At 47.8% G+C, this 26,915-nt stretch overlaps 1 protein-coding gene across 9 annotated transcripts in view; it reads left to right on the forward strand.

The window, feature by feature from the left end:
• The first annotated feature begins 4,127 nt into the window (after positions 1-4,127).
• RBFOX2 (RNA binding fox-1 homolog 2) overlaps positions 4,128-26,915 on the forward strand; it is a 264,854-nt gene continuing 242,066 nt past the window's right edge. For 3 of the 9 annotated variants that reach the window (XM_006258537.4, XM_019489279.2, XM_019489278.2), the window contains exon 1: positions 4,132-4,624. In XM_006258537.4, coding sequence (XP_006258599.2) covers positions 4,415-4,624 — 210 coding nt within the window. In that variant the 5' untranslated portion in view covers positions 4,132-4,414. Of the gene's footprint in view, positions 4,625-26,915 lie in introns of all 9 variants that reach the window. The other 6 variants (XM_019489282.2, XM_059726424.1, XM_019489283.2 and 3 more) reach the window with 4 other exon arrangements.

The following is a 26,915-nucleotide window of genomic DNA, read 5'->3' on the forward strand; positions in this document are numbered from 1 at the left end:
ACTGAGGTTGAGGGAACTGGGCTTATTTAGTCTGGAGGAGAGAAGACTGAGGGGGGATTTAATAGCAGCCTTCAACTACCTGAAGAGGGGTTCCTAGGAGGTTGCAACTAGACTTGTTCTCAATGGGTGCTTGTACATATGACAGGGGTTTAGCCCTCAGAGTTTTCCTCTATGCCCCTTAAATCGAAGTGGTGGGTTTTTAATTGAAACCCGCTGCTTCAGTTTTTCCATCGTGTTACAGCAGGGGGCCTGATCATTTTTTTTTTCTTTTTGGAGTTGGAGCCTGCCTGCAGCCAGCAGTGAGCTGCTGAGGCTGGCGCCTCACCTAGCCTCACAGCACTCCCCATCCCACCACCTGAGCCGGCTGGAGGACACCAAACCGGTCTGTTTTTCCACTGTCTGTCGCTGCCACCTCTAAATGCTCATGTGCCGCACTATCCATCATGTTGCCCTCACATCCTGCCCAGACACCAAGTGGCGGGACCTGCTCAGTGAGGGCATGGCTGGGGCACCCCAGTGGCTTAGCCTATACTTTGCCTTCATCCCACAAGCCACTGGGGACCTCAGCTGGTGGCTCCTCCATGGAGCCATCACCACAGGCATATATGTGGTGAGCTTCACAGGCCCTGGCACACATGCAGGAATGATGCATGCCCCTGGCGGCTGGGGGGGCATGATGGCAGCAGGAGTGCGGTGGCAGTAAGCAGGAGCTCCCACAGACGCCAACAACAGTATCATCATAGGGGGGCAGGCGAGCCCCAACCAGACAAACATAGACACTACCAGCAGCATCAGCATTGGCCAGCGGTGATCGCTGACTGCCCACAGATGCCGCTGCCAGTGTCAGCGGTGGGAGTGGTAAGCAGTGACCGCCTGCAGGTGGCGGTCCCCCTTCTTGTAGGGGGTGCACCGCCAAGCTCAGGGGGTGCACGTGCACCCATGTGCACCCTCTATGCGTCACCCCTGCGCACATGACACTCAAGTGCGCCAGGATGCAACACCTCCACCTCCACCTTCTGAACCTCCTCCTGAGGTTCTGGATGAATTTCACCCCCACACCTTTTTATTTTTGGGCACTCCATTTGCAGCCCCACCAAGTCCCGGGACTTCCTGGTCAACCTCCTCCTGGCCCTGGCCAAGTGGGCCCTGTACATAACTAGGAAGGAGGCGCTGGCCAGGAAGGTGCCTGAGGAATGCGGGGCTCCTTTCCTCTCACTCATCCATGCATGTTTCCAGGCAGAGCATCAATGGGCAGCCTCCACCAGCTGCTTGGATGTCTTTGAGGACCAGTGGGTGTGGGATGGGGGGCTCTACTCAGTGTCGTTCCCCCCCGGCGCACTTATTTTCACATTTTGACCCTTGAACCCCTGGTCACGCCTATCCTGCTTTTTCCTCAGTTGTCCCCCCCCCCCCCCCAAATTAAAAAAATTAGTTGTGTCTTTCACCCTTTGGCTTCACACAGTGGGGGCTATTAGTTAGATGGGTGGGCCTTAAGGCCCATGAAGTGGCAGGGGGTGGGGGTGGTGAGTGGCTGGACGCTAGGGGTCCCTTGGCTGTGGGGCCCCCTGTGGCCGCAGGTTTTGCAGGATAGGATGGGCTGGCCCTGACCCGGCCTGCTAGCAGCCCATGGCCCTGGGGTGCACCGCCACCGCGGAGGGAAGGACTAGTTCCCCAACAGATCAGGGGCCACTTGGCCTGCCGGCAGCTCAGCCTCTGGCCACGGGAGAGGCAGGCAGGCTCTGCCAAAATACAAAAAGAGGATTGGGCCATGACTGCAGGGGTGACATGTAGCGGGTGGACGTGGGTGCATGTGCATCCCCTGAGCGTGGTGGTGCACCCCTTACTAAAAGGTGCTGCTAACACTGTCGGTGACACCTGTGGGCAGTCGCTGCTTGCCACCCTGCAGCCGACACCAATGGTGCCATCTGTGGGCGGTTCACAATCCCTGCTGGTCTGTGGGTGGTTGCTGACCCCTGGTCGGCACTCGCCCCCACTCCCCTCCCCTCCTGCCACTGACAGCGCCTGCAGGAGCTTCCCTGCTTACCACCACTGCGCTCCTGCAGCCACCATGCTCCCCCAGCTGCCGGGGGCATGCGTTGTTCATGCATGACTACTTCTGTCTTTGGCAGGCTCCTGTGGCTGGTAAGATGCCTGGGGCCACCTAGGAATGGGCTGGCTTGCCCCTGGGGCAGCGCGGGAAGGCTGCAGGAGAGTGGCTGGGTTAGCTGGCAGCTGGAGAAGGCATCAGGGATGGTGCACAGAGCGCTGGAAGCCCGGGTGAACTGTTAGCTGGCCAGGTGCTGCCCCAGCTCAGAGGTGCCCAATGCAATGCTTCCCTGAGCCCACCCAAGCTTCCAGGGCTTCGTGCACCATCCCCGCCACCTCTTCCAGCTGCCAGCAAACCCAGCTGCCCTCCTGCTGCTGTCCTGCACTGCCCTAGGGACAAACCATCCCATTCCCGGATGGCCCCAGGCATCCTGCCAGCCGGAGGAGCCTGCTGAAAGCAGAAGCAGAGAAGGGCCCGATCCTGTTTTTCTATGGAGCCGTCTTGTTTCTCCTGCAGCTAGGGGGGTGGTGAGTTGACAGCTGGATTGTTGCAATTTGCAATGTTGCAAACTACTACATCCAGATGTAGTTTAGTTTGCAACCATGCAAACTCACTTAACACCCTCAAAAGTCTTGCACATGCCATGTGACGCCATCAAGCCACACAAAGTGACATTTTTGTCATGCGGACATGGTAATGGTGTCATGTATACAAGTGCCCAGTGGTGGCAGACGACAGAGCAAGGAGCAATGGTTTCAAGTTGCAGCAGGGAAGTTTAGGTTAGATATTAAGAAAAACTTTCTCACTAGGAGGGTAGTAAAGCACTGGAACAGGTTACCCAGAGAGGTGGTAGACTCTTCGTCCTTGGAGGTTTTTAAGACCCAGCTAGACAAAGCCTTGGCTGGGATGATCCAGTTGGGGCTGGTCCTGCTTTGAGCAGGGGGTTGGAGTAAATGAGCTCCTGAGGTCCCTGCCAACCCTCATTTTCTACAATTCTATGATTCTAAAAACCCTGGCCGGACCCAGGTCACTGTCCCTGTCTGCGATCACTGTCTGCCACCGTGTGACCCAGTGATGCTGGGCTAGACAGACCTGTGGTCTGACCCAACAAACAGCAGTTCTTATTCCAGAGGCCTTGCGGGGTCAAGTCGAGGGGTGGAGGCTAGGAAGGAGACCTGTTTGTTGGGGCCAGCTCAGCCAAACAGCTTCTGAAGGCTTTATGGCAGGGGGAACAGGGAGCCCAATTTTGCTGTGTAAAGAGTAAGAGGGATTATTTGTAGCATCGTGTGGGGCTGAGCTGGCCCTGGGGGGTGTGGGGGTGTGTGTTGGGAAGGATGTGTTGGGGTGCGCGTGTGGGGCTGTGCTGACCTGGGTGGGGTATGTGCATGCTTGTGTTGGGGTGTGTGTGTAGGGATGTGGGTGCATGCCTATGTGTTGGGGAGGATGAGTGAGGGGCTGCGCTAGCCCAGATGGGGTGTGTGGCTGTTGGGGCACGTGTGAGGGTGAGCTGGCCCATGCGTGTGTGTTGGGGGTTCCTGGGGTCATGAACAAGGCTGGGCGCACAGCGCCGGCGGTGGGAGAGCGGCGGCAAGCTGAAGCTCCCGCAGACGCCGCCGGCACTGTTGGTTGGGTGGTGGTGAGCGCTGACCAGGGGTTGGCGACCACCCGCACACGCTGCTGGCAGTGTCGGCGGCGGCCAGCGGGGAGGGCAGCCCGCCAGCACGTGCCACCGGCGGTGTCAGCGGAGGGGGGGGGGCTGGCAGGCAGCCGACAGTGTTGGCAGCGCCTTTCCGCAGGGGGTGCATGTGCACCCCCTACGCGTGGCCCCTGCCAGGCGTCATTCCCGGCCCCCCCACTGCAAACACACTGAGCGGGGCCGGGCAGCGAGGCTCGGCCGGGCCGGGCCGGGCCGGGCCGGGCCGGGCGAGGCGAGGCGGGGCGGGGCGGGGCGGGGCAGGAGCAGTCCAGCGCCTCACGCCTCCGAGACTGGCCCAGCCGCCGCCGCCATCCCCGCCCAGCCCAGCCCCGCCCGGCCGGCCGAGGCCCCGCCCCCAGGCCGAAGGCTGCCGAGCGGGGGTCGCACCGCCCAGGCGGCGGTTCCGGAGATTGCCGAGGGCCCCGCCACCTTCTCTCGCCCAGTCCGCGAGCCCGATCCCGAACGGCGCGGTGCGGTACGGTGTGGAGCGGCGGTCGGAGCGAGGCGCGTGCTCCCCGACCCCGAGCCCAAGCGCGGCATCGCCCCGGGCAGGCGGGCAGGCAGCGACCGGGCCGGGCCGGGCCGGGCCGGGCCGGGCGGCGGCAGGGATCGCGGCTGTGCAGCGGCGGCCCCCGCAGGGCGCGCGGGGCGGCGGGGTCCGGCGGGCGCGGATGGCGGAGGGCGGCAGCCAGCCCCAGCCGCAGCCTCAGCCGCAGCCCCAGCCGCAGAACCAGCAGCTCCTCCCCGGCGGCGGGGCCCCCAGGGGCATCAAGCGGGAGCCGGAGCCGGAGCAGCCCATGCCTGGCGGGGACGGAGCCGAGAGCGGTCACAGCAAGCGGCTGAGGACGGAGGCGGAGGCGGCCGAGGGCGGCGGCATGCAGGTGCGGGAGCAAAGGGCGGGCGAGCGAGCGGCCCCCACCCGCCGGCCTCTCTCTAGCCGTGGTTTCCCGAGGCCCCCCCCCCCAGGGCGGCGTGTCCTGCCCCTCGGCCCCCACCCGCGGCCCAGAGCCCGGAGCTGGGCACCGCCATAGTCAGGGCTTTAAACCCCCTCCAAAAAAAGTTGATGTCAACTTTACTGCTGGTAAAACACAAACATTGTGGGTGGCCTTGAATTCACACCGGGGTTTTGGACCGCGCCTGCTTCTGTGCTGGCAGTGCGGCCTGCTGCCCCGCAGCCTGGGCAGCCTGACGTTGGGCAGCCTGACGTTGCGCAGCCCCTTGTCAGTGTGCCCAGGGCTGGCTTAAGCAGGTAAGACTTGGGGTCAGACTTGTTGGTGCGTCTTGCCTGGACTCAGCCGGAGCCACCTGCCCTCCAGGTACGCGCTGCCTGCGTGCGCAGCTGACCGGGCAAGCTTTGAGCGGCCTTTGCGAAGTCAGGGCGTCATACGTGTGTCAGGAAGGACGACGCGCAGGCCACTGTCCCCAAGGAGCTGTTTCGCAGCCCTGAATGCTTTGCTTCATAGGAAATTGCCTTGATAGTTAGGCTAAAAGTCCTGCGTCACTCAGCGGCTGAGAGTTTTGGGCTGCTCTCCTCAAACATGTTTTCTGCCACCAAGTCCCTCACCCCCTGGAATTGGGCATCCGCCTAGAACTACGTCTCCCCATATAGCTAGTGAAAGGTGTTTGTTACTGGCCTTGTTTGTTCCTCCACCCGTCCCTAGCCAGTTTTTACTGAGTGACAAGATCAGAGAGTTAGGGGAGCCCATACTAGTTTAGAGCCTGATGGACCGCAAGCTGCTACGTTCAGTGTACGTAGTAAAGTGTACCTACCGCATGGGCAGGATGAGGGGGCAAGGGGGACTGGGCATGTTAGCATCCAGGGCATGTTAGCATCCACTCTGGCACTAATAAAGATGGGTATGAACTCTTGATTTCAGGTGGGCACGTCACTGCAGGAAGAGCACACCAACTGCTACAGCTTCCTTAGCCTGACGAAGGGTTTTTGAACCCGAAAGCTTGCTTAATAACTATTCTCCAACCATTTAGGTTGGTCTAATAAAAGATATCAAATTCACCCAAGGAACCTTGTCTGTCACTGCAGTGAACATTTTTAATTTTTTGAGGGCCCCTTTCCTCTAGTAGTTTTTTTCTGTTTGCTCTTCACTGGGCCTCCCCTTCCTACACTACTGTATTTCTCCCCCTGACTCTCTCTTCTTTATACTGTATTCATGTCTGTATAATGACACCTCTGCCCTGGGGGATGCTGTAGAAGGGGGTAGTTCATATAGTGAACATACATGTTTCTTGTCAGCAGTGACACTTGGCTTGCTCCTGCTCTTGTTTGTTTGCAAATGATATTGAATAGTTGTCGGTGTACCTGGTAACAGAGGAGGAAGGTTTGGGGACATCACATGAGACATTTCCAGGGTTGACAAAGAGAGTGCTACCTCTCATCATTAGATTTGAGGGTAGACAGGTCAGAGAGAAAAGATTCTGTTGTCTTGCCCCAGTGTATTTTGGTCAGTGTTTTGTGCTTTCCTTTTCCAGATGCATTTATTTGAGTCGTTTGGGATTCTGGATATTGTTCTTTTTTCCTTGGCTATATTTAATGTAGCATTATTGTGCTTAGGCAAGTGAGCAGGTGGTCTCAGTGCTTCTTGCGACTGCTTCTTGAACTGAAGGTGTTGGAATGCCTTGAGAACAGTGTGAGCTATTCATCCGGAGTTGCTTCTGGATTTGTGGCTTGTGTTGATTGTCTCTGAAGGGAAAGCCCAGAGCTTTTTCTCCTGACCCTTCTCAAATGCCAGTAGTTACACAACTAGTTTTCTTCACTTTTTTTGTTCTGGCTTCTATTCAGTTACCATGCTGAAGGCTTTTTTGACTACTTTGAAGCAGGAGGGTGTGGAGCTTTTTGTTTGTTTTAGTTCTTCTGTGTGTTTGTTCTTTCCTGCTTGTTTCCCTGTAACCTTCCTTTCTCGCATCACTATATGGTCTGAACTTGGTTTGGAACTTCACGTTCGCTGTTTGCAGTACTCCATGCCCCTGCAAGGGTCACCGGAAGGCACTCTCGTCTTCTCTGTGGCCAAAGTGGTATTTTTGTGAATTCGTAAATCTGCAGGATTGCGCTGGAAAAGCTGCTCAGTGTTGAGGGAAGCTGTGTATATTCTATGGAAGTCTATTGTATGAATGAATGTATGAACTCTGATATACACAGGCAAGGTTCTTTTAGTAGATGTGATGTCTTTTATTAGACCAACTGAGTAGTTGGAAAAAAGTTCTTGGCAAGCTGTTGGGCACTGCCACACTTCTTCAGGCATAGGGAGTCTCTGCTGGTCTGAGATGCTGGAGGAATGAGAGAAGCGAAAAGAGTGGCAGGATGTCAGTGGGAATATAAATAGGTAGAAATTAGAAAGACAAAAGGTAAAGCAGGGGTTGGGGGGGAAGGTCAAAGGGAGACATTACAGTGATAGAATACAAGGTAGGAAAGAGGCTGTCTGTGAAAAAGGAAATAGTGGAAGATCAGGAAGACAGGAATGAGAGAAGCTTAAAAGTGTGACAGGATGTCAGTGAAAATATAAATAGGTAGAAATTAGCAAAAGAAAATTAGAAAAACAAAAAGTTATAGCAGTGAACACTGATAGGAATTTCTTCCAGCTAATAGGAAGCCATGTCATGCCAGGTTTTGTCCCAAATGAGAGATGCTAGTGTGACTAAAACTCGTGGTTAATTTTGTTTGATATGTATACAGGCCAGTTGTAAACCAGTGTAAATGTGCCCACACGAGGTTTTGCGCTTGTTTAATTAAATAAATTTAAAACTCAATTTTATTTCAACTGGTGCTACTTTTATATATAAGAAAGGCATCGCTGACTTTCAGGCAGACAATGCCTTTTGTTTTATGTGCCTACATTAACACAGTAGAGTACTGTAGACCCCTGGTCTGTGATTGGAGCTTCTGGGTGCTACTACAACACAACAATAGGGTTTTGTATATGATCCATGGACTCAGCATCTTTAGCTGTTAATGATGTCCATAGGTGTAATACAGACAGACATAATATGCTTTCAGTATTGAAAAAAGCGTTATATGGACAAACACAACTGATAAAACTTAATTTTCAAAATTATAATTTATTTACATTCCATATGTCAGTCCTTCAGACCAGGAGCAGGCTCTCTCTCCAAATTTTGCGTATTTATTTTTAGACCAGAAGAGAGTGATTTTTCTTTTCTTTTTTTTTCCAGGGGAGATTCTTTTTTGGTGTTTGAGAGAGGAGGACAATGAGAAGCTTGAAGTAATAAGACAAGTCATTTTTGAGTTACTAAACTTAGAAAGAATGATTGTGGTTTAATGTTTTGAAAATTTTTGTCCTTCATAATGAAAATGCCTTAATGCAAAAGCTGTGTGTGTTAGATGAAAACTAGTGGTTAAGTGAGTTGCTTCAAAAGTTAAAATCGTCTAAAGATTAAAAAAAACAACATTTTCTATGTATAACTTAGGCGTCATGTTTGCAGAAGGTACAAGTTGTGACTAGCACATATTTAAAAATTGAGAGTATCAGAGGTTTTACGGTGCTCGAAATAACCCTAAATTAGTCATCATACCTTGTTTCTTCTGCCACTCTTGGACATTTCTAGTTCTTTTTCCAGAGCTGTTTAGGCAACTTCTTGATCCTCTGCCTGTAGACCTTGTAAAGGTTGGGAGGGGTCCTGATCTGTCAGACTTACCACGATTTCTTTTATATTAATGTCACTTTTATAGATATTGGGTCAAGATATGGAAGTAGATTGTAATGTTGTAATAAATAGTGTTTCATTAATGACAATCTTAATTCTGCCAATGATGCTTTTTATGTCTGTGTGTATAGGATCTAAAAAGTAGGCCACAGAGAGATTGAGGGCAGTAACTTGATAGTGAGAGGCCAGGGTTCAGGCCAAAGCCTGCTGCAAGAGTTAAGGTAACCCTTACATGTATTTGGTTTCTCATTTTTCATTCTCTCTCAACCCCAGCACTTGCAACCAGCTTATGCAGTTAGGGTTTCATTATCTAATCCATCTCTGATCAGTCTGGATAAGTCCTGTTTGGCCAGTGCTGATCTTGTTAGTAGGGTGGTGTAAAGCTGCTTGAGCTGGGATTGGGACAAATCGGATCATGGCTGCTATCTGAATCTGGGACATACTTCTCTTAAGCATGTGGGAGGGGGGGAAAGTATTAGCAGAAGGTCCAACACAAGTTGCTTCTATCATGTTTCAAGAGGAGGGTTTGGATGCATTTCTAATATTTGAAAATGAGGGTCCCAAGTGTATTGCTGCTTCAGCTGCCAGCTATTTAAATACTGGGATGTAGGAGCTAATTTTCCTGCTTGAGGGATGAGGAAGTTAGATGTCCCAAGAAGTGATTTACTTGAGAACCTTTCCATCTGAGACTAGCTGAAACAACTTTATTAGTTGCCTTTCCACCGGCTATTCAGCTTGGAGGAAAAAAAGGCCGCTAAGACGAGCGTGTTTTAATTTCTGGGAGGGGGAGTGTAGGAGAATAGGGAAAATGGATGTTGAACTGGGAAGTGTTCATTCTTTGCTATTAATGGGCTGAGGGGGCAAGGAAGAATGGAGTGCTGAACTGCAGGTGCCGCTTTCATTGTGGCACTACAAGAGCATCAGCCAAGTGGGGCATACAGGTTCTTGGCCGCCTCTTGATAAAACAGCTTTGTGTTTCTGTTCCAGTTGGCTGGCATAGTAGACGAGGGACTCAATTACACCTATCTTTCATGTTTTTCACTTAATGTTGGTATAGCTTTCTATCTGAGCCAGTCTTGTTTTGTGAATTAAAAATGCCTGTGTGAGAGAAATGCTTGGTATTGGGAAGTAGCTATCAATGACAGTGGAGTCAGCACTGCTTTTTCTCTCTGGAGAGTGACACATGTGTTCAGTATCTCTGAGACATTTGTAGGGAATCACTCGCTGACAGCAATAAATCTAACCAATTAGTCTCAGATGGCCATCACTGGGACTTTGAACACGGCATACTCAGCAGGCTGTTGATGTTTTCTTTGACGTTACTTTTTTTGCATTCTTGCAGTCGAGGCATATCAGGTACAGTAATAACTTTCCAGACAAAGACAGGTTTGAAGCTGTAAGCAGATGTGTTGACTGGTACTATAATCAGCAGGGAAGGTCCAATTCCTTTTCAGTGGTGTGGATATGTCTTTTGGAAGCTGGTTAGTTACTAGGCCTTTTAATCTCTGTAGAAATCTATAAAAGATGCGTGCTGTGGTTAGCCTTTACTCTCACACGAGGGATACAGGGAATACAATATATTCTAAAAAGGCACTGGTGTTTGTTTTCCCTATTAAACCCTGGCCTACATATGAGAGTCCATGTGGAATATGGAAAGAGTTTAACCAGGAAGCTGTGGGTAAAGAGAAGCTCTTGGGCATCTTTGTACTCTTGGTGAATTCACGATAAACCATCCTCTCATTCTTATTTATTTTCTGTTTACTTTCATCATTTGTGGCTTTTTAGATATTTTTATGGGTGCCGTGAATTGCCTGATGAGTGAAATTTGGAAAGACTTGTATAACTTTCCCTAGGTTTTAAGGGAACCTTAGGCCAGTAAATTGAAATCTGTAACTAATCAAGAAATCAGTGGCTCTCTAAAACTGGCTCTTTCTTCTTCCATGCTTAGGAAGGTAGGAGAACCCCAGAATAAACTAGTTTGATGCACTAAACTGAACTGTCTGCCAATATTTTTCTCTGAATTTTAGAAATGTGCATTTAAGCGACTACTCTTAACTTGAGGTGCAAGTTTAGAAACTAAATGGAGGTCTGGTCTGGCTCTTTTGGTAACTTTTTCTTTGCATAAAGATAGTCGCTTTATGAACTTCCTTTACAGTGTTTTTAATTAGACACAACTGGATTTTGGCATTTGGTAGAAATCCTGGGCTCCGTGACCTTTTTGAAAATAATGGCCACCTGGCCAGTTATTGTGATAACATAGTTATGAACCTGCACTCCCAGGGTCCTGTGTGAAATTAATTCTACCAGCTGTTACTCTTAGTATTCTCTTCACTTCTCTCTTCACTCTGAATTTACACCTCAATTTCCATAGTTGTTCGGAAGGAGGCACTAATCACTTGAGACTACAAGCTGCTGGCACATTAGCTTTCTACCTTGCTGGAGTCTCTCTCTCTCTCTGTGGCTACGCTGGAAATTTTCATGCATCTTCCACTGTTAGTCTAGCACAGCAGTGGGCAAAATACAGGCCGTGGGCTGGATCTGGCCCATGGCAGGCAGCTACAAGTCATGGGATCTAGCCCAGGGGGAACTGGTGGCTCCGGCTGCTGGGTTGTGTTGGGCACATCCTGGCCCCTTCCACAGCTTACATCGGCTCCTGCCCCACATGCTGGAAGCAGCACTGGGCTGGCACTGGCATCCGTTACAAACACAGTTGGCAGGTTCCAGGTGAGGATTGGGGCATCTGGGTCCACAGCTAATGCTGCTGCATCAGTGCATTTCAGCTGTGGTCCCAGGCAGTCGCTCCAGTCCCCACTGGGAACTTGTGGGCAACGTCCACACCTGATTCCGGCACCCAGCCAGTGCTGCTTCCAGCACATGAGTTGATGTAAGATGCTGATGGGGCCAGGACATTGTAGGTTGGGGTGTGCTGCAGCTGCAGGGATGAGAGAGAGATGGCCAGCAAGAGAACACCAAACTCATTAACTGGCCCTCTAGCCAAAATAATTGCCCAGCCCTGGTCTAGCAGCAGTGGGAGCAGTAGTGTAGACTGAGTACATATGACAGAGCTATAAAAATGACCGTGCCTCATCTATGCTACTGCTGTTAGGGTCAAATGGGATGTGGTGCAAAAGTAGGAAAAGTGCTGCAAATCTTCACTATAGGTCATCCACTTGAGTCTGACGGTCTGAGGCATTTTCTGTAACTAGGCTTAAAAAGAAGGGGAGTCACAGAGTGGAGGAGATGTGCGGGAGCTTTGTCTGTGCACAGCAATGTTGCTTAATTTTCTGTCTCTCAATATTAATGGATGGCATGTGTGTATGTGTGTGAAGGCCTATTTTGACATACTGTGGCTAAGGGACCAGAGGAGCATTCAAAAGTGAAGTGAGAGAGGCATTGGAGCTGACCTGTTCTAGTTCACTGAAGCATTCTGTTCAATACCACTGTAAAATCTAGATGAAGTGACACTGGAGTGTAGATGTCATGTGATAATCCCACTGTCTAGGGATTAGAGCTGTTTGGCTGAGTTTTGGGCCTTTACTCCCTCTGCAGATACAATTTTGACCAAGGTTGCTTCTGAACTCAAAAAAAATGTTCTTTTCAAAGATATGTACCCACTATGTAAGCACGCATTTTCTTTAAACAGATTTTCCCCCTTGTAATGCCTTTGTGATCACAACCACGTCTGCATTTATGGCTGTGTTGAATCTTCGTGTCTGTCAGTCAGGCATAATGTGGGCAGGGAGTGTACAAACAGTCCTTACCCAGCTCTCTCTCTGTCTGTGTGGTGAGGTCCTGATCTGCAGCGCACACTCTATTATCCCAGTCCTGAGCCCTCCTTAAAAGCTGTGTCAGTGCAGCTCAGCACAACCCTACAGCTCTCTTTGATCTGTATCAGGGATGTCAAACTCATCCAGCACCTAGGACTGGGCTGCATGGAGCCAGCATGCAAGGCTGATCCAGTGGATGCCACATGCAGTGTGCTCCCTATACTGGCCTGCTGTGCGGTGGGCAACCTGCACTGGCTCCCCTTTGGGGATTGTGCTGCTGGTGGTGTGTGGGCTGGGCCTTACATCTCGGGCAGTGCCTGTAGTCCGGGGAGCCGGCTGGCACACGTTGCACGCTGCATACGGTGCCCTGCCAGACTGTCCCTGCAAGCTGACTCGGGGGGCAGTGTGGATCTGAGACTCATGGGCTGGATCTTACAGCTTCACAGGCTGGATGAAGCTTATGGGCTGTATGTTTGACACCTCCAATCTGTATTGAACTGTAGTTGAGTGTGTGTGTGGTCAGTTGTTTGAGTTCTGTAATGTGGATTACCAGTTGTGGAAAATCTATGTAATTCTTAGGAAGAAGCCTGTGAGCAATTCCAGAATCTTTCTCATTTGGTTTGTCATTCAGGTATATACCATCTGGTAAACCCAGCCAAAGCATTGCAAGGACAGGTTGGGGAAGAAAGGGGGGGGGGGGGGGGTTGCACTTTGTCAGTGAGCAATATACATCAACCCTCATCAAGACAGAATCCAAGGTTGAGGAAGTAGAAGGATTGTGGGTTAGGCTACATGGGGGGGCAAGGAGAAAGGGATTTGGTGGTAGGGGTCTGCTACAGACCCCCACACCAAGGGGAAGAAATAGATGCGGGGCTCCTGAGGCAAATCTCGGAGACCATAAAAGCTAAACAGGCGGTAGTCGTGGGGGACCTAAACTACCCGGACATCTGCTGGGAGACGCAGACAGCAAGGTCCCATCGCTCACGCAGGTTTCTAACCTGTGTACAGGACCTCCACCTGACACAGGAGGTGCATGGTCCCACTAGGGGGAATGCCATACTGGATCTGGTATTGGCAACAGGGGATGACATGATAGGGGACCTCCAGATCGGTAGCCATTTGGGAGACAGTGATCACCTAATAATAGAATTCAACATAAGACGGCGAGTGGGTAAGGTAACTAGTAGGGTGAAAGTGCTAGACTTTAGGAAAGCTGATCTCAATGCACTCAGGTGATTAGTCAAGGACGCACTGCAGAGTAGGAGCTTTGAAGGGATGGGAGCCCAAGAAGGGTGGCTGTGCCTTAAGGAAACGATCCTTCGGGCACAAAGCAAGACGATCCCCGAGCGAGGCAAAAAAGGGAAAGGGGCCAGGAGGCTTCCATGGCTGACCAGAGAAATCCAGGGCAGCCTAAGGGCCAAAAGGGGAGCACATAAAAAGTGGAAACAGGGTGAGATCACTAAAGATGAATATACCTCCTCTGCTCGTGCTTGTAGGGAAGCAGTTAGGCGGGCCAAAGCTACCATGGAGCTGAGGATGGCAACCCAAGTAAAAGACAACAAGAAACTATATTTTAGATATATTGGGAGTAAAAGGAAGGCCCAGGGAGGAATAGGACCACTGCTAAATGGGCAGAAACAATTGGTGATGGACAGGGGGGACAAGGCTGAACTCCTCAACGAGTTCTTTGCCTCAGTGTTCCTAAGTGAGGGGCACGACAAGTGTCTCACTGGGGTTGTAGAGAGGCAGCAGCAGGGCGCCAGACTTCCATACGTAGATCCTGAGGTGGTGCAGAGTCACTTGGAAGAACTGGATGCCTTTAAGTCGGCAGGCCCGGATGAGCTCCATCCGAGGGTGCTGAAGGCACTGGCCAACATCATTGCAGAGCCACTGGCGGGAATATTCGAATGCTCGTGGCACACGGGCCAAGTCCCAGAAGACTGGAAAAGGGCTAACGTGGTCCCCATTTTCAAAAAGGGGAGGAAGGAGGACCCGGGCAACTATAGGCCGGTCAGTCTCACCTTCATCCTTGGTAAAGTCTTTGAAAAAATTATCAAGGCTCACATTTGAGAGAGCCCGGCAGGGCAAATTATGCTGAGGGGAAACCAGCATGGGTTTGTGGCGGGCAGATCGTGCCTGACCAATCTAGTCTCTTTCTGTGACCAGGTTATGAAACGCCTGGACACAGGAGGAGGGGTGGATGTCGTATGCTTAGACTTCAGGAAGGCCTTCGATATGGTATCCCACCCCATACTGGTGAACAAGTTAAGAGGCTGTGATGTGGATGACTACACAGTCCGGTGGGTGGCGAATTGGCTAGAGGGTCGCACCCAAAGAGTCGTGGTGGATGGGTTGGTCTCGACCTGGAAGGTTGTGGGCAGTGGGGTCCCGCAGGGCTCGGTCCTTGGACCGATACTCTTTAATGTCTTCATCAGTGACTTGGACGAGGGAGTCAAATGTACTCTGTCCAAGTTTGCAGATGACACAAAGCTATGGGGAGAAGTGGACACGCCGGAGGGCAGGGAACAGCTGCAGGCAGACCTGGACAGGTTGGACAAGTGAGCAGAAAACAACAGGATGCAGTTCAACAAGGAGAAATGCAAAGTGCTGCACCTAGGGAGGAAAAATGTCCAGCACACCTACAGCCTAGGGAATGACCTGCTAGGTGGCACAGAGGTGGAAAGGGATCTTGGAGTCCTAGTGGACTCCAAGATGAACATGAGCCGGCAGTGTGACGAAGCCACCAGAAAAGCCAATGGCACTTTCTCGTGCATCAGCAGATGCATGACGAATAGGTCCAGGGAGGTAATACTTCCCCTTTATAGGGTGCTGGTCAGACCGCAGTTGGAGTACTGCGTGCAATTCTGGGTGCCACACTTCAAGAGGGATGCGGATAACCTGGAGAGGGTCCAGAGAAGGGCAACTCGTATGGTCAAGGGCCTGCAGACCAAGCCCTACGAGGAGAGACTAGAGAAACTGGACCTTTTCAGCCTCCACAAGAGAAGGTTGAGAGGCGACCTTGTGGCTGCCTTTAAGTTCATCACGGGGGCACAGAAGGGAATTGGTGAGTATTTATTCACCAAGACGCCCCCGGGGGTTACAAGAAACAATGGCCACAAGCTAGCAGAGAGCAGATTTAGATTGGACATTAGGAAGAACTTCTTCACAGTTCGAGTGGCCAAGGTCTGGAACGGGCTCCCAAGGGAGGTGGTGCTCTCCCCTACCCTGGGGGTCTTCAAGAGGAGGTTAGATAAGTATCTAGCTGGGGTCATCTAGACCCAGCACTCTTTCCTGCTTATGCAGGGGGTCGGACTCGATGATCTATTGAGGTCCCTTCCGACCCTAACATCTATGAATCTATGAACGAATCTATGAATAGTAAGGTTGGAAAGAAATGGGACTGTCACTGAATGGGAAAGATGATGTGCCTGAGTGGTGACTGACTGCTGTATTAAAGCAGCAAGGATAACGATGAAGTTCCTATTTTACTTAATGACAAAGGGAATCTTGGATGCAGGTCTTTCACAAGGCAATGCAAAGAAAAAGAAAGCTTTTGCAGCTTCTGCCAGCTCAGTCAGAGAGACACTGGCACCATCTCTTGTAACACCACCTGGTATTACGGTGTGCTGGAACAGGTCTGTCTTGTTCCATGCTAGTGAGGAAATGTGGCACTAGGTCTCTTTTTCTTTGGTCTCCTGTACAGCAGACAGAATCCCTTCCCCCACTTCGTTAACGAGTGCAGTTTCTGTGTGTGCGCCCATCACTGTTGCCTGTTTCTGCCTCTTCCTGGGAGAATTTTTTGCAAAGGATAATTGGATGTTTTCTTCCAGGGATCTGGGTTGAAGCATCCTGTTTATTTTTCTTCCTGATTGTATTGGTTTCTTTTGCTCATAGTCACCTCCACTATATAATAAAAATACCATTTAATGCAGAGATGAGAAGAACCTGTACTATAAAAAGCAGCAGAGTGGGGCGGAACGATTTTGGAACCTCTCCCCCTCTGTGTTTGTGGCTAAATTTCTTTTAATAGAGGAGCTAAAAAAGTGACTTTCTGTAGCGTTTCTATGCGTTGTGAATATCAAAATACTCTCCCTAGAGGCTCTTGAGGTCCTGGGATCTGGATCCAGCTCAGGTTCCCTCTCAGTGCTGAAGCACACTCTGTTCACTGAGGTTTTCTGCCAGGCTTTTCCTAGCCTATTATTTTATAGGCCTTTTGCAGACGTCTAGGGTAATTGCCACCATAAGGGGTGATGTCCAGGAGTAAAATCCCACCAAGGCCTCACTTAAAAGACTTGATTTAGTATTGTGTGGGCTGACAAGAGACAGTAACTGGGATCACAGGCATATAATTTGGTGTGTGTGGTTACAGTTTCCTTTCCTGGGGGCTGGGGGCAGGAGTGTTGCTTTTCTTAAAGTCTGTTCTGTCTACTTTACATTATTGAGGCAATTGGAAAAAAGGAGGACGACAAGGCCCACCATGGCTCAGGGTCTGGCATTTTAGGTCTTGGAAGCCTAGATTTATAAGCAGTTCAGCCAAATATGGTGATGTGAGAGCAGAATATGTAGGGTGGTGACCTGGACTGAATTCTGACACGGGAAGCTGGAATTATTAGTCAAATCATGTAAGATTAATAGAAACTACTGATTTAAAAAAAAAGAATCTGATTTTTTTAAATTAAAAATGTGTAGATCTTTTTGTTTTAATTTAGACACAATCCATTTAAAAATGAAACCTGAATTGAATGGAAAACATGTTACAGCCTGAATTTCATTTTATAATGAAATAGAAAATTAGGTTATAATAAAATAGAAATATGCTGAATTCATGAGCCTCCATCCAGAACATTGTGTTACGGGCTGTATGCTTTTTTTAATATAAAGGAAGAATTGGAGAGCAGAGGAGGAACGTCTGACTTTTGAGTTTGGTCTTTATAAACATAGTGTGATAGGTCTGTACTGTTTCCCACAGGATCAAGCCCTTGATACTGAGGAGCTGTGCTATAGGTAGGGGGTCTCCCTAAATCGCAGGGGGACCTACTAATTTTCGTGGGTAGATTGCAGCTTAAAGTTCTAATTCTGTGGTCATTTTGCGGTGGCCTCGCTCCTTGATGTTGATTGGTGGACAGGCCCTACCCCTTGGTGCTGATTGGCAGAGAGGCCCTTCATGCAGCCCTGCCCCTTGGCACTAATTGGTGGAGAGGCCCCAGCTCGGGGTGGGCGGGGACAGGACGATGACAAGGGGGCAGCCACCATCTTGTCTGCTGCCCTTTGTGCCATCCTACTGGCTGGCATCTTCTCTTCCTGGCAGCAAGGCGGACTACTGGCTGTCACTGGGGAGCAAGTATTTCCTTTTTATTAAGCATTTTTTGTTTTTGTAGATTTTGCGGATTTTGCTGTTTCTGCAAAATCCGCGAAACCACCAATTAAGGTCCCTAGCTATAGGGATATAAAAGACTGACGATGTTATTGCAGTCTCTGACTCTTAGAGGCACCGTAATGCGTCTCGTCAGGATTAAATTCCAGTCACCATTCCCAATGGAGCTGGTTGACACAAATCACTAGCAAATAATTAATCTGGTAAACAAGCATAACGTAATTCACTATTTCCTTAGAATACTAAAAATTTAAGAATGTATTCAGAATCTGAAAATATTAATAAATAATAGAAGTATGTCTTCATATTATATCCTTCGAGGTAACTAAAAGGTGTACCAGATTTAGTGTAAAGCTCTTTTTAGTTAAACATGTACATGGCTTAATGATTATTTCAGCTAATGATGAGAAGAAAATAACTGATATAGAAAATAGAAAGTTGTTTAAAATCAGTTATTTAGATCAATTTGTCCTGGTCACACATCATCCATTTGGAGGCTTCTTCACTCCCCCTTTGAGTCTTTTCATCCCAGAAAATATGTTTGCTAATAGGAAGGATCCTCATTGCCCAAATCAGTGTGGTTTCCTGTGGTTTCTCTGCTGCCCAAGTGAAAGTATCTTGCAGCTTCAGAATGAGGTTTCACGAGCATGGCACATGTTCTATGGCTGCCCTTCTTTTTTTGTGGATATTTTGGGATTCTTTTGAGAGTTTAAGCTCTTTAGTGGGATCCTTACAGGATTCTGAACTTGGAGTGCAGAGAATTTGCTCTACAAGTATTTGCTGCTTCCTTGACCCAGTCTATATAAGACTTGGGCTCTAACATTAGTGTTAAATGCTCCCTGGTGACCTACGGTATTTGAGCAGAGTCCATGGTGATCTAGGAACTGTGGGACTGGAGGTTGAACTTGAACCAGTCTGCTAGAACTGCTTTCCCACTAACCCAGACCTAAAGACTTGTGGAACTTGAGGAAAATTTCATCATCACAGTGCATCAACGAGGGATTCTGTGTTTCTGGTCCTGAGATGATGCAACTAATACAAGCGGTCCATTCATTTTTTTTTTTTTTTTTTTTTTTTTTTAAACCATAGGAATGCAGAACAGATGCATGCAGCTGTGTGTGTAGTAGTTGGCTGTGAACTGTATCTGATGGGTATCATACGAGAAATAATGCATTACAATGGCTTAGTGTCCCTATTACGTCTTTTTCCAATATGTTAGTATTGTCGAAATCAAGAGAGCAAAAGTAATGAATTGCACCCCCAAAATTATGAGATTAAAAAAAAAAAAGGATTATATTGAGTTTTGGCCTGCCTTCTGATTTTGCACTTTACTTGCCTGTTCTTCATGTGTATGTGTATCACAGTTGGCATTGCTCGCTCTCTGAAATTTAGACTGGGAGTGCATAGTGCTGGTCAAGTTTAGATAGGTAGTGAAGAGTGCTAGCCTGAAGTCAGGAAGAAGGCAGGGCAGGGTGGCACCTTAAAGACTCTTTCTGGAAGGCATAAGCTTTTGTAGGCTATACCCTACTTGGTCAGATGCCGTGAATTGACTTAGAGCAGTGGGTGTTAAATAGAAAGGAATAAAATAATTTTAATGCAAAGGATAGTGAACGGAGGAGGAAAAGATAGGGGGAGGGGGTACTGCTGAGAGAAAGGAAGCAGGGTTGAAGAGATCAAAAGGGTTAAACAGCAGTTAAACCAACCTTTTTACCCTGTGGGCTGTATGGGTGGTGCCAGGTCCATCTGCAGGCAGGATCTGGCTAGTGGGCTTGGCCCACTGTGGGGTGGGCATGGTGGTGGCATGGTCCAGGTGTGTGTATGGGGTTGGGGGATAGGTAGGAGCCTAGGCCATATCCAGCAGTGTGGCAGTGGCCTATGTGGGGCTGTATCTGGTTGTGAGGGAGGGGTAGGGGGGGAAGCAGCCCCAAACCTGATCTGGATGTGTATGGGCAGCCCATTCCTGAACTGGATGCATAGAGGGTGGGGTAGCAGCATTACAGCAACAGTTAGGGTGGGCTGTATCTGGCCATGTGGAGCTTGATTATTTGGCAGAGACGAGGGGTGGCACCATTAATCGCCACCACTCCACCATTGCCAAATTTCCCAACCTGTGGGCTAGATGCCATGATTCTGTGGGGTGGATGTGGTCCATGGGCTGGTGGTTGAGTACCCCTGAATCAAACCATTGAGGGACATAAGGGTTGTAAAAGCTAGCCCAGATAATGGGATAAGAATCTGTAATTTTGATTTAGACCATGCTTAACACAGTCTAGTCTGTGGATGACTTTATTCTTCAATTTCATATTTAAGGGTTTTTTTGTGTGGGGGTGGGGAGGTTCTTTGTTGATTTTATTGTTTAAGAACAGCTACTGCCCCTCTCATTTTTTCAGAAGGAGTAGAACTGCCTTATGCTCTTGTGATCTTTCTGCTCCCTCCTATCCGAGCAGTGCTTGTAAAGCATGGGGAAGGAATCCTTCTATGGTAGTGATCCATCTCTCCTTTTTTGATGTTGTTCAATGTGGTAGCCAGCTGTTTTGTAGTTCTTCTATATCTATAAAAGGACTGCATATGACCCACTTGAGCAGACAAGCATGGTGCATCATTAACCACCTTACAGGCAAAGGCACTGAAAAATGACATTGTCCCTTGTCAGCAAACTTCATCGCAAAAATACTGTGCAACAACAGCAGGTACAGTAACCCAAACCAGTAATACACAGAAATAATTAGACACTTGACTCATGAACAGCTTAAATCACCTAATGTCAACCTTAATTTAACCGCTTCTATCTCTGACAAGTTCAATGCAGCTGTTAAAGCGATCAAGACTAGCAAGGCTGTTGGACCAGATAAGATATTCCCAGAATTCATTACCAAGCTTGGAACCGCAATGAAAAGATGGCTCCAGATATTCCTGTATAAATGTTTAGAAAGTAACAGGCTTCTGCAAATCTGGAGAAAAGCTGACGTCAATGAAACCCAATAAATAGAGATGTACTGAAATCATGATTTTGTGATTTTTTGCAGAAAACGCAAAATCAGGCATTTTCCGTGAAAATTGGAGAAATCCGTGAAAAAAGGAGCCCCACAAAACAGCGGGAAAAAGCAGGGCTCTGTGTAAAAATAAAAAGTTTTTCTTTTTCCCCTGCAGGCAGGAGCTAAGATGGCTGCTGTCCCCAGCCCTGGCTGTTGATTGGGCAAGAGGGCTGCCCTTATGCAGCCTCTCCAGGCAAACAGGGACCTAGCCCTGCTTTTTTTTTCCCTTGGTTGCCAAAGCTGCCCGGCTGGGCTGGACCCATCCTGTGGTAAGTCGGTGCTGTGGAGGGCAGGGGATGGGACTCGGGGGAGCAGAGCCAGGGCACGGAGGTGCTGAATGGCCCAGCCAGGGGGCAACAGGGCAGCAGCGGCTCATCCGCTCATGCATGTGGGGCCTGGGCAGGTGCTTATTTTTCCTCCCTGTGCAGACCAGAGCTGGGTGGGAAGCTGGTTTGATGGATATAACAGCTGCGTTGAACTTCTTGTCAGATATAGAAACAATTAAACTAAGGTTGACGTTGGGTGATTTAAGTTGTTCATGAGTCAGGTGTCTAATTATTGCTGTGTGTTGCTTGTTTGGGCTACTGTACTTGCTGCTGTTGCACAGTATTTTTGCAATGGAGTTTGCTGACAGAGGACAATGTCATTTTTTAGTGCCTTTGCCTGTAAGGTGGTTAATGATGCACCATGCTTCTCTGCTCAAGTGGGTCATGTCTAATCCTCCTGTGGATATAGAAGAACTACAGAACAGTTGGCTACCACATTGAACAATATCAAAAAGGAGAGAGAGCTCACTACTATAGAAGGACTCCTTCCTCATACATTACAGGCACTGCTTGGATAGGCCAGGCCGGGGGAAGTGGCGTGGTGGCAGTCCATGTGTTTGCTGGCCACTCCAGCCATTCAGAGGCATGGGGTGGAAAGGGGTGGTTGCAATCTGCCCGTGAAATTGGAGCCTGGGGCTGCCTCAAGCCCATGAAATCTGGCCGTGGGCTCTGCAATTTGATTCTATCCTTGCCAATTAACCACCAGAGGATCCAAAGACCTACCAAGCCATCTCACTACTTGGCATTATATACAGACTCATGGAGCACATAATCTTGAATAGAATAGAGAACATCATTGATCCCCAGCTCCTAAAAGAACAAGCTGGTTTTTGGAAAAAGTGGTATCACTGACCAAGTTACATTACTTACATCTGACATAGAAAATGGATTTGAAATGGGGCAGAAATTAGGTGCGGTCCTTATCAACCTTGCAGCCACCTATGATCTGTATGGCACCAAGGTCTCATATATAAACTGCACTCTGATACCTGGCCATAGTTTATGCACTTTTATCATGAGCATGATCTCCAGCAGATCATTCAAACTCACTACTAGCTAACGAGAGGAAAGCAGAGTACAAATTCTGAAGAACGGAGTCCCCACCAAGTGTCACTGCTAGCACCAATACTTTTCAAAGTATATATATCTTAGATTTCCCACATACAACATCTAAGCGATACATGTATGCTGACAATGTTGCTGCAGTAGCCCAAGAAATTGATATGATAGAACTGGAAAAGATACTGAGTACTGACGTGGAACTCATTGCTATCTCCACTAGTGGCACCTAAAGTTGAGCGGCAATAAATCAGTATCATCACTCTTCCACCTGGACAATTCTCAAGCTAAGAGCATGCTGAATATCAGAGTAGGCAACCACATCCTTCCCCAATCTACTTAGGAGTTGCATTAGATCATTCCATCACCTATAAAACATCACATCCAGAAGGTCAGTAGTAAAGTCTCTGCATGGGTAGCTTCCTTATTATGTGTAGCCAGCATAACACAGGGTGCCAACTTCAAAGTGATCAGAACCATTGCACTCTCAATGGTATATGCCGCAGCAGAATATTGTGCTCCTGTATGGTCCAGAAGGTGTCACACTAAAAACTTTGATGCTTGACGCTGTACTTAACAGTGTACTGAGACTCCATAACAGACTGCATCACTGACACACGTGTACATACAGTATGTACGTACTTCCTGTACTCGGGCATTAGACCAAGTGATACAAGATGACAGACCCTAACATCGTTACTGGCAATACAGTCAAGAGATGACGAAAATCGCCTGTTCCATCAACTGTTAACTGAAGACCCAAACAGATCATGGAGGTTTAAGAGACTTAAAAGTCATAAATTGTTTGTGTGTGAAGCCCACAAGCTCCTGGAAGAGACTGGGGATGCTGAACCAAACCAGTGGGCAGCAGTGGCATGGGCTGACTGCTGTGAAAGATCAGATCTATTCCTACAGAGTTTTATACCAGCGAGGCAAGCTGAACAGAATGAGATCTGGATACAGATACTTGAAAACAACACTTCACTCGGACAGCCTCCTGTGTGAATGCAGCATCCAACACAAAAGCACGGCACTTAGTCAAGGAGAGCTCCATTTTCTTCCTGAGCAGCTTTGATTGCTTGCCTCTTAGAGTCAAAACAAAGAACAGGGGAAGCAGTCATTCAAGAGGTATTTCACGGCAGGCAGACTAAAAGTCCCAAGAGCATTGGAGCTTTTTGCGTCATCACGAGTCATCACAGCCCCTGCCTCAGCAAATGTCTGGTTACTCATGAAGAATTTATGGAAGTTGGGAATGCTGGCCAATGTACCTTAAAAGGAAGTTAAGGTTGCAAAGTCAAGCACTCGCAAGTTAGGTAATACTAGAATTAAGGTTACATATTCAGCCACCCTGTGCAGGTGTGTGACAGTGCACAAGAATCTGTCTTCGTACAACTTATGAATTGTTGTATATATGTCAGGATGCTGCTATATTGCCAAATGCTAAACTATATGTGCTGTCAGGCCTGTGTTGTACATCTTCCAGACCAGGAATAATACAGGCTTATTGAATCTAGAGGACTCCCGTTTAAATGAGAGCATCTTGGGGCAATGGGATATGATGTCTTAGATGAAACCAATCTACTTCAATGTGTTGGGCATGGGATTTCTTTAGAAATGGAACAGAAAGCACAAGTGTTAACTCTGTGTGTCTAAAAACAGAGCCTGAGGGATGCGAGTGGGGAGGGAACCATGGATGATTCTCAGAGGGTGCAGACATAACACTTAGGCTGTTTTAAATGAGGTTTAAATTGCGAGTGTCCAGTCATGCAAACCAGTTTAGAATGGTTTAAGTCCTCTGAAACTTTTCAAAAGTATACCTGGATAATTGGGTATTATTTTGAGCTGGTCTTCTGAACTGGTTCAGTGTTACGTGCACACACTAAGCTTTCCAAGTTTAGTGTCTGGTTGTCCACCCAACATCTTATACTGTACTACTCCTCACCACCCCTGCACAGCCAGGACTCTGCTACCCTAACCTCTTTGCCTGCATTTGACCCACTCCAGAGTGTCATAGGCTTTTTCGGGGGAAAGCGTGGTCAGGTTGGGGGGCTCACTGGATCCCTGCTTGTGGGTTCCTGGTGGGCTGGGGGATGCTCAAGGTCTCTCCAGCTTTTAAGCAGCACTTTTCCCTAAGCTAGTAGTTAATTCCATTCAATTCCTGGCAATTAAACAGGCTTTGGAACATCCCAAATTTAACCAGGTTAGGGGCAGTGCCTGAAAACTGACTAACTAACTTGCATTGCTGGCAGTTGCAGATGTGCGTACAGGGTGGAAGTGACGTTGCCTTAGTGGAAGTCTGTGTAAGAGCCAGAGCTGGGGGGTGGGGGTATGGAAGTGGTGCTGTCTCACTCAGTGGAGGTCTGTGTGAGAGCCAGATGGCGTGTGCATATGCTGCATGTTGAGCTGAGTACCCAGTTCCCAATCAGTGGTGTTGTTGGGTTGGTTCAAGTGTTATGTCTCTTTGCATCCTCTACAGATGCAGGAAGTTTGGGCAGGGCGAAGAAACAGGGTGGGGTCTGGTTTATTAGCACAGGGATCCTGTTTAATAGAGGAGTTGGCCAAGGAAGAAGAAAATGGACAGCACAGGAAGGACACGGATGTGGTTTGTGAAAGAAGCAGTGTAAACGAGTGGGAAAACATGAACTCTGTAGAAGGCTCTGAACTCAGCGCGAAGAATGCTCAAGAATGGGGAAAAAAACGAGGCAAAGAAGAGCATGCATATGTTTTTAAAGGAATATAGGACTTAGAAAGGACTTCTTGGGCCACTGAATCCCGTCCTTGCATTTGCAGGGGTTTATCCAAAGAACACTAGAAATCCAAAGAACACTACAACCCTAAAGCACTGCCAGCACCCTGCCACTGTAATGGCAGAGATGAATTTTGGTTAATATATTCTTAGAGGACAATACTTCAGAGAATGGAAAAGCTCCTCATAGTCTTAGACAGTCTGGCTTGAAGGGAAAATTCCTTCTGAACCACAGATCAGGCAGTCATTTTGTCTGTGAAGTGAAGAGCAAGACCTTTTATCCAGGGGTCTGTGCGGTTTTTAGGTACTGGCAGGAACATCAGTGCACTCTAGTCAAAACTCCCACGTCTAGCTGTGGATAATGTTGATTGCTTCAAAGGAAGGTAAAAAAACAAAACAAAACCAACCTTAGAGCCTGATAAAGCATTTATGAAGGGGATTGGGGTGGAGAAATGTTGCTGGCCCTTACAGGGAATCAGGAGGAGTACCAAAGCATGCGAGTACTAGATACCTCCATAAAGAGAAGAATTGCCTCTCAGCATTAACATGGACATTGCAGATACTTGACTCCACATATATGTGTTGGTTATTGATCTAAGAACCCCTTATGCTATTCTGGTCCTTCTATTAACTTGTTGAGCTCCATCCTGGAGTAGTTTAGGTGTTTTGTGCTCTTTACTTAGCTTATCTTTACTCCTCTGATAGCTAGACATCTTCTTCTAGTTTCCAACCTAAATCTGTTCCTAACCAGTTTGTAGATTGCTCTTGTGCTAATATTGTTCTTTAATAGCTGTTCTCCCTCCCTGATATTCACCCCATGAATATATTTTTATAAAATGTAATTATATCCCCTTTCAACCTTTGTTTTGCTAAATTAAACAGGCCAAACTCTCTTAATCTCCTTTCGTAAGGCTATTCTTTCCTTTAATCATCTTAGTAGTCTTTCTTTGTTCCTGTTCCAGTTTAAATTAATCTTTTTTTTTTTTTTAACTTTAGTGATCCTCCATGCTGTATGCAGTATTCTAAATGAGCTCTTTTTTACTAGTCTTCTGTGGTGGTACTAATATTTCCTTGTCTTGACTGAAGATACCCTACCTCATACATCTTACGTTGCATTAGCTTTTTTTCACTGCTATGTCACGTTGTCTGCTATGACTGACCAATACAGGCAAATCTTTCTCTCTCCAGTGCCTCCAGTCTATGTGCCCTTTTCTGTTACCAAAGCATCTTGTTACTAGTCCCTAAGGCCATGATTTTTTACTTCATACTATCAAACTTCACATTGTTTCTAGTGTTCTACAAGATTATCTAAATCTTCCTCCAGATTGGCAATAACCCCTTAGCCTGCTGTCATCTACAAATTTCATAAGTAGACTTTATTTCTACAACAAGATGGCCAATGAAAATATGAAATAGGCTGGTCCCAAGATTGATCCCTGAGGAATACCACATTATTATAGTATTTCCCGTAAGGCACAGTGTCAAAAGGCTTTGCTCACATCTAGATAGATTATGTCCACTGTATTGCCCTTTTTTAAGTAATCAGTTATTCTGTCATAGAAAGATATCGAGTTAATCTCACTTGATCTTCCTGGGATTAAATTGTGTCGTGTTCTGTTTTTTCTTTACTTTCATATTGCTTTTTCCCCACTTTGATATCTGTTCCAAGATGTTGCATAATGTTGAAATCAGGCTAACATGTCTGTAAGTGCTTGGGTCACTTTTGTTCCTTTTTTTTTTCAAATGGGCAGTATATTTGCTATTCTGTAAACAGAGTTGACCAAGTTTGTGAAGATGCATACCTAAAGTTGCTGTTTCATCTGTCAGTTCTTTTGCCGCTGTGACTTGGAAATTATCTGGGCCCCCTGGATTTGTTTTTCAGTAAGCAATCTAAATTTTGCTTCTGCCTGTGATGCCTTATAGTCAAGTAAATATGGTATAAGTTTCTTCTCCTTATCCAGCATGGGGGAACTCCCCTCCACCCCCCCATCTTACATTTGCATACAAAGAAACCACATTAAATTTATTATTTACCAATAAACTACTGCCAAAAGCAGCATGTGCTCAGTAATAGAAACTAACTGTGAAGTTCATTGAATGCAGGCAACACCAAGCATGACAATAAAACACATGGCCATGTTGGGCAAACATACTGATAGGAACTGACCACAAGGATTTTTTTTAAAAT

This window comes from Alligator mississippiensis, chromosome 4 (genome assembly GCF_030867095.1).
Source record: "Alligator mississippiensis isolate rAllMis1 chromosome 4, rAllMis1, whole genome shotgun sequence".
NCBI classification, from domain to species: Eukaryota; Metazoa; Chordata; order Crocodylia; family Alligatoridae; genus Alligator; species Alligator mississippiensis.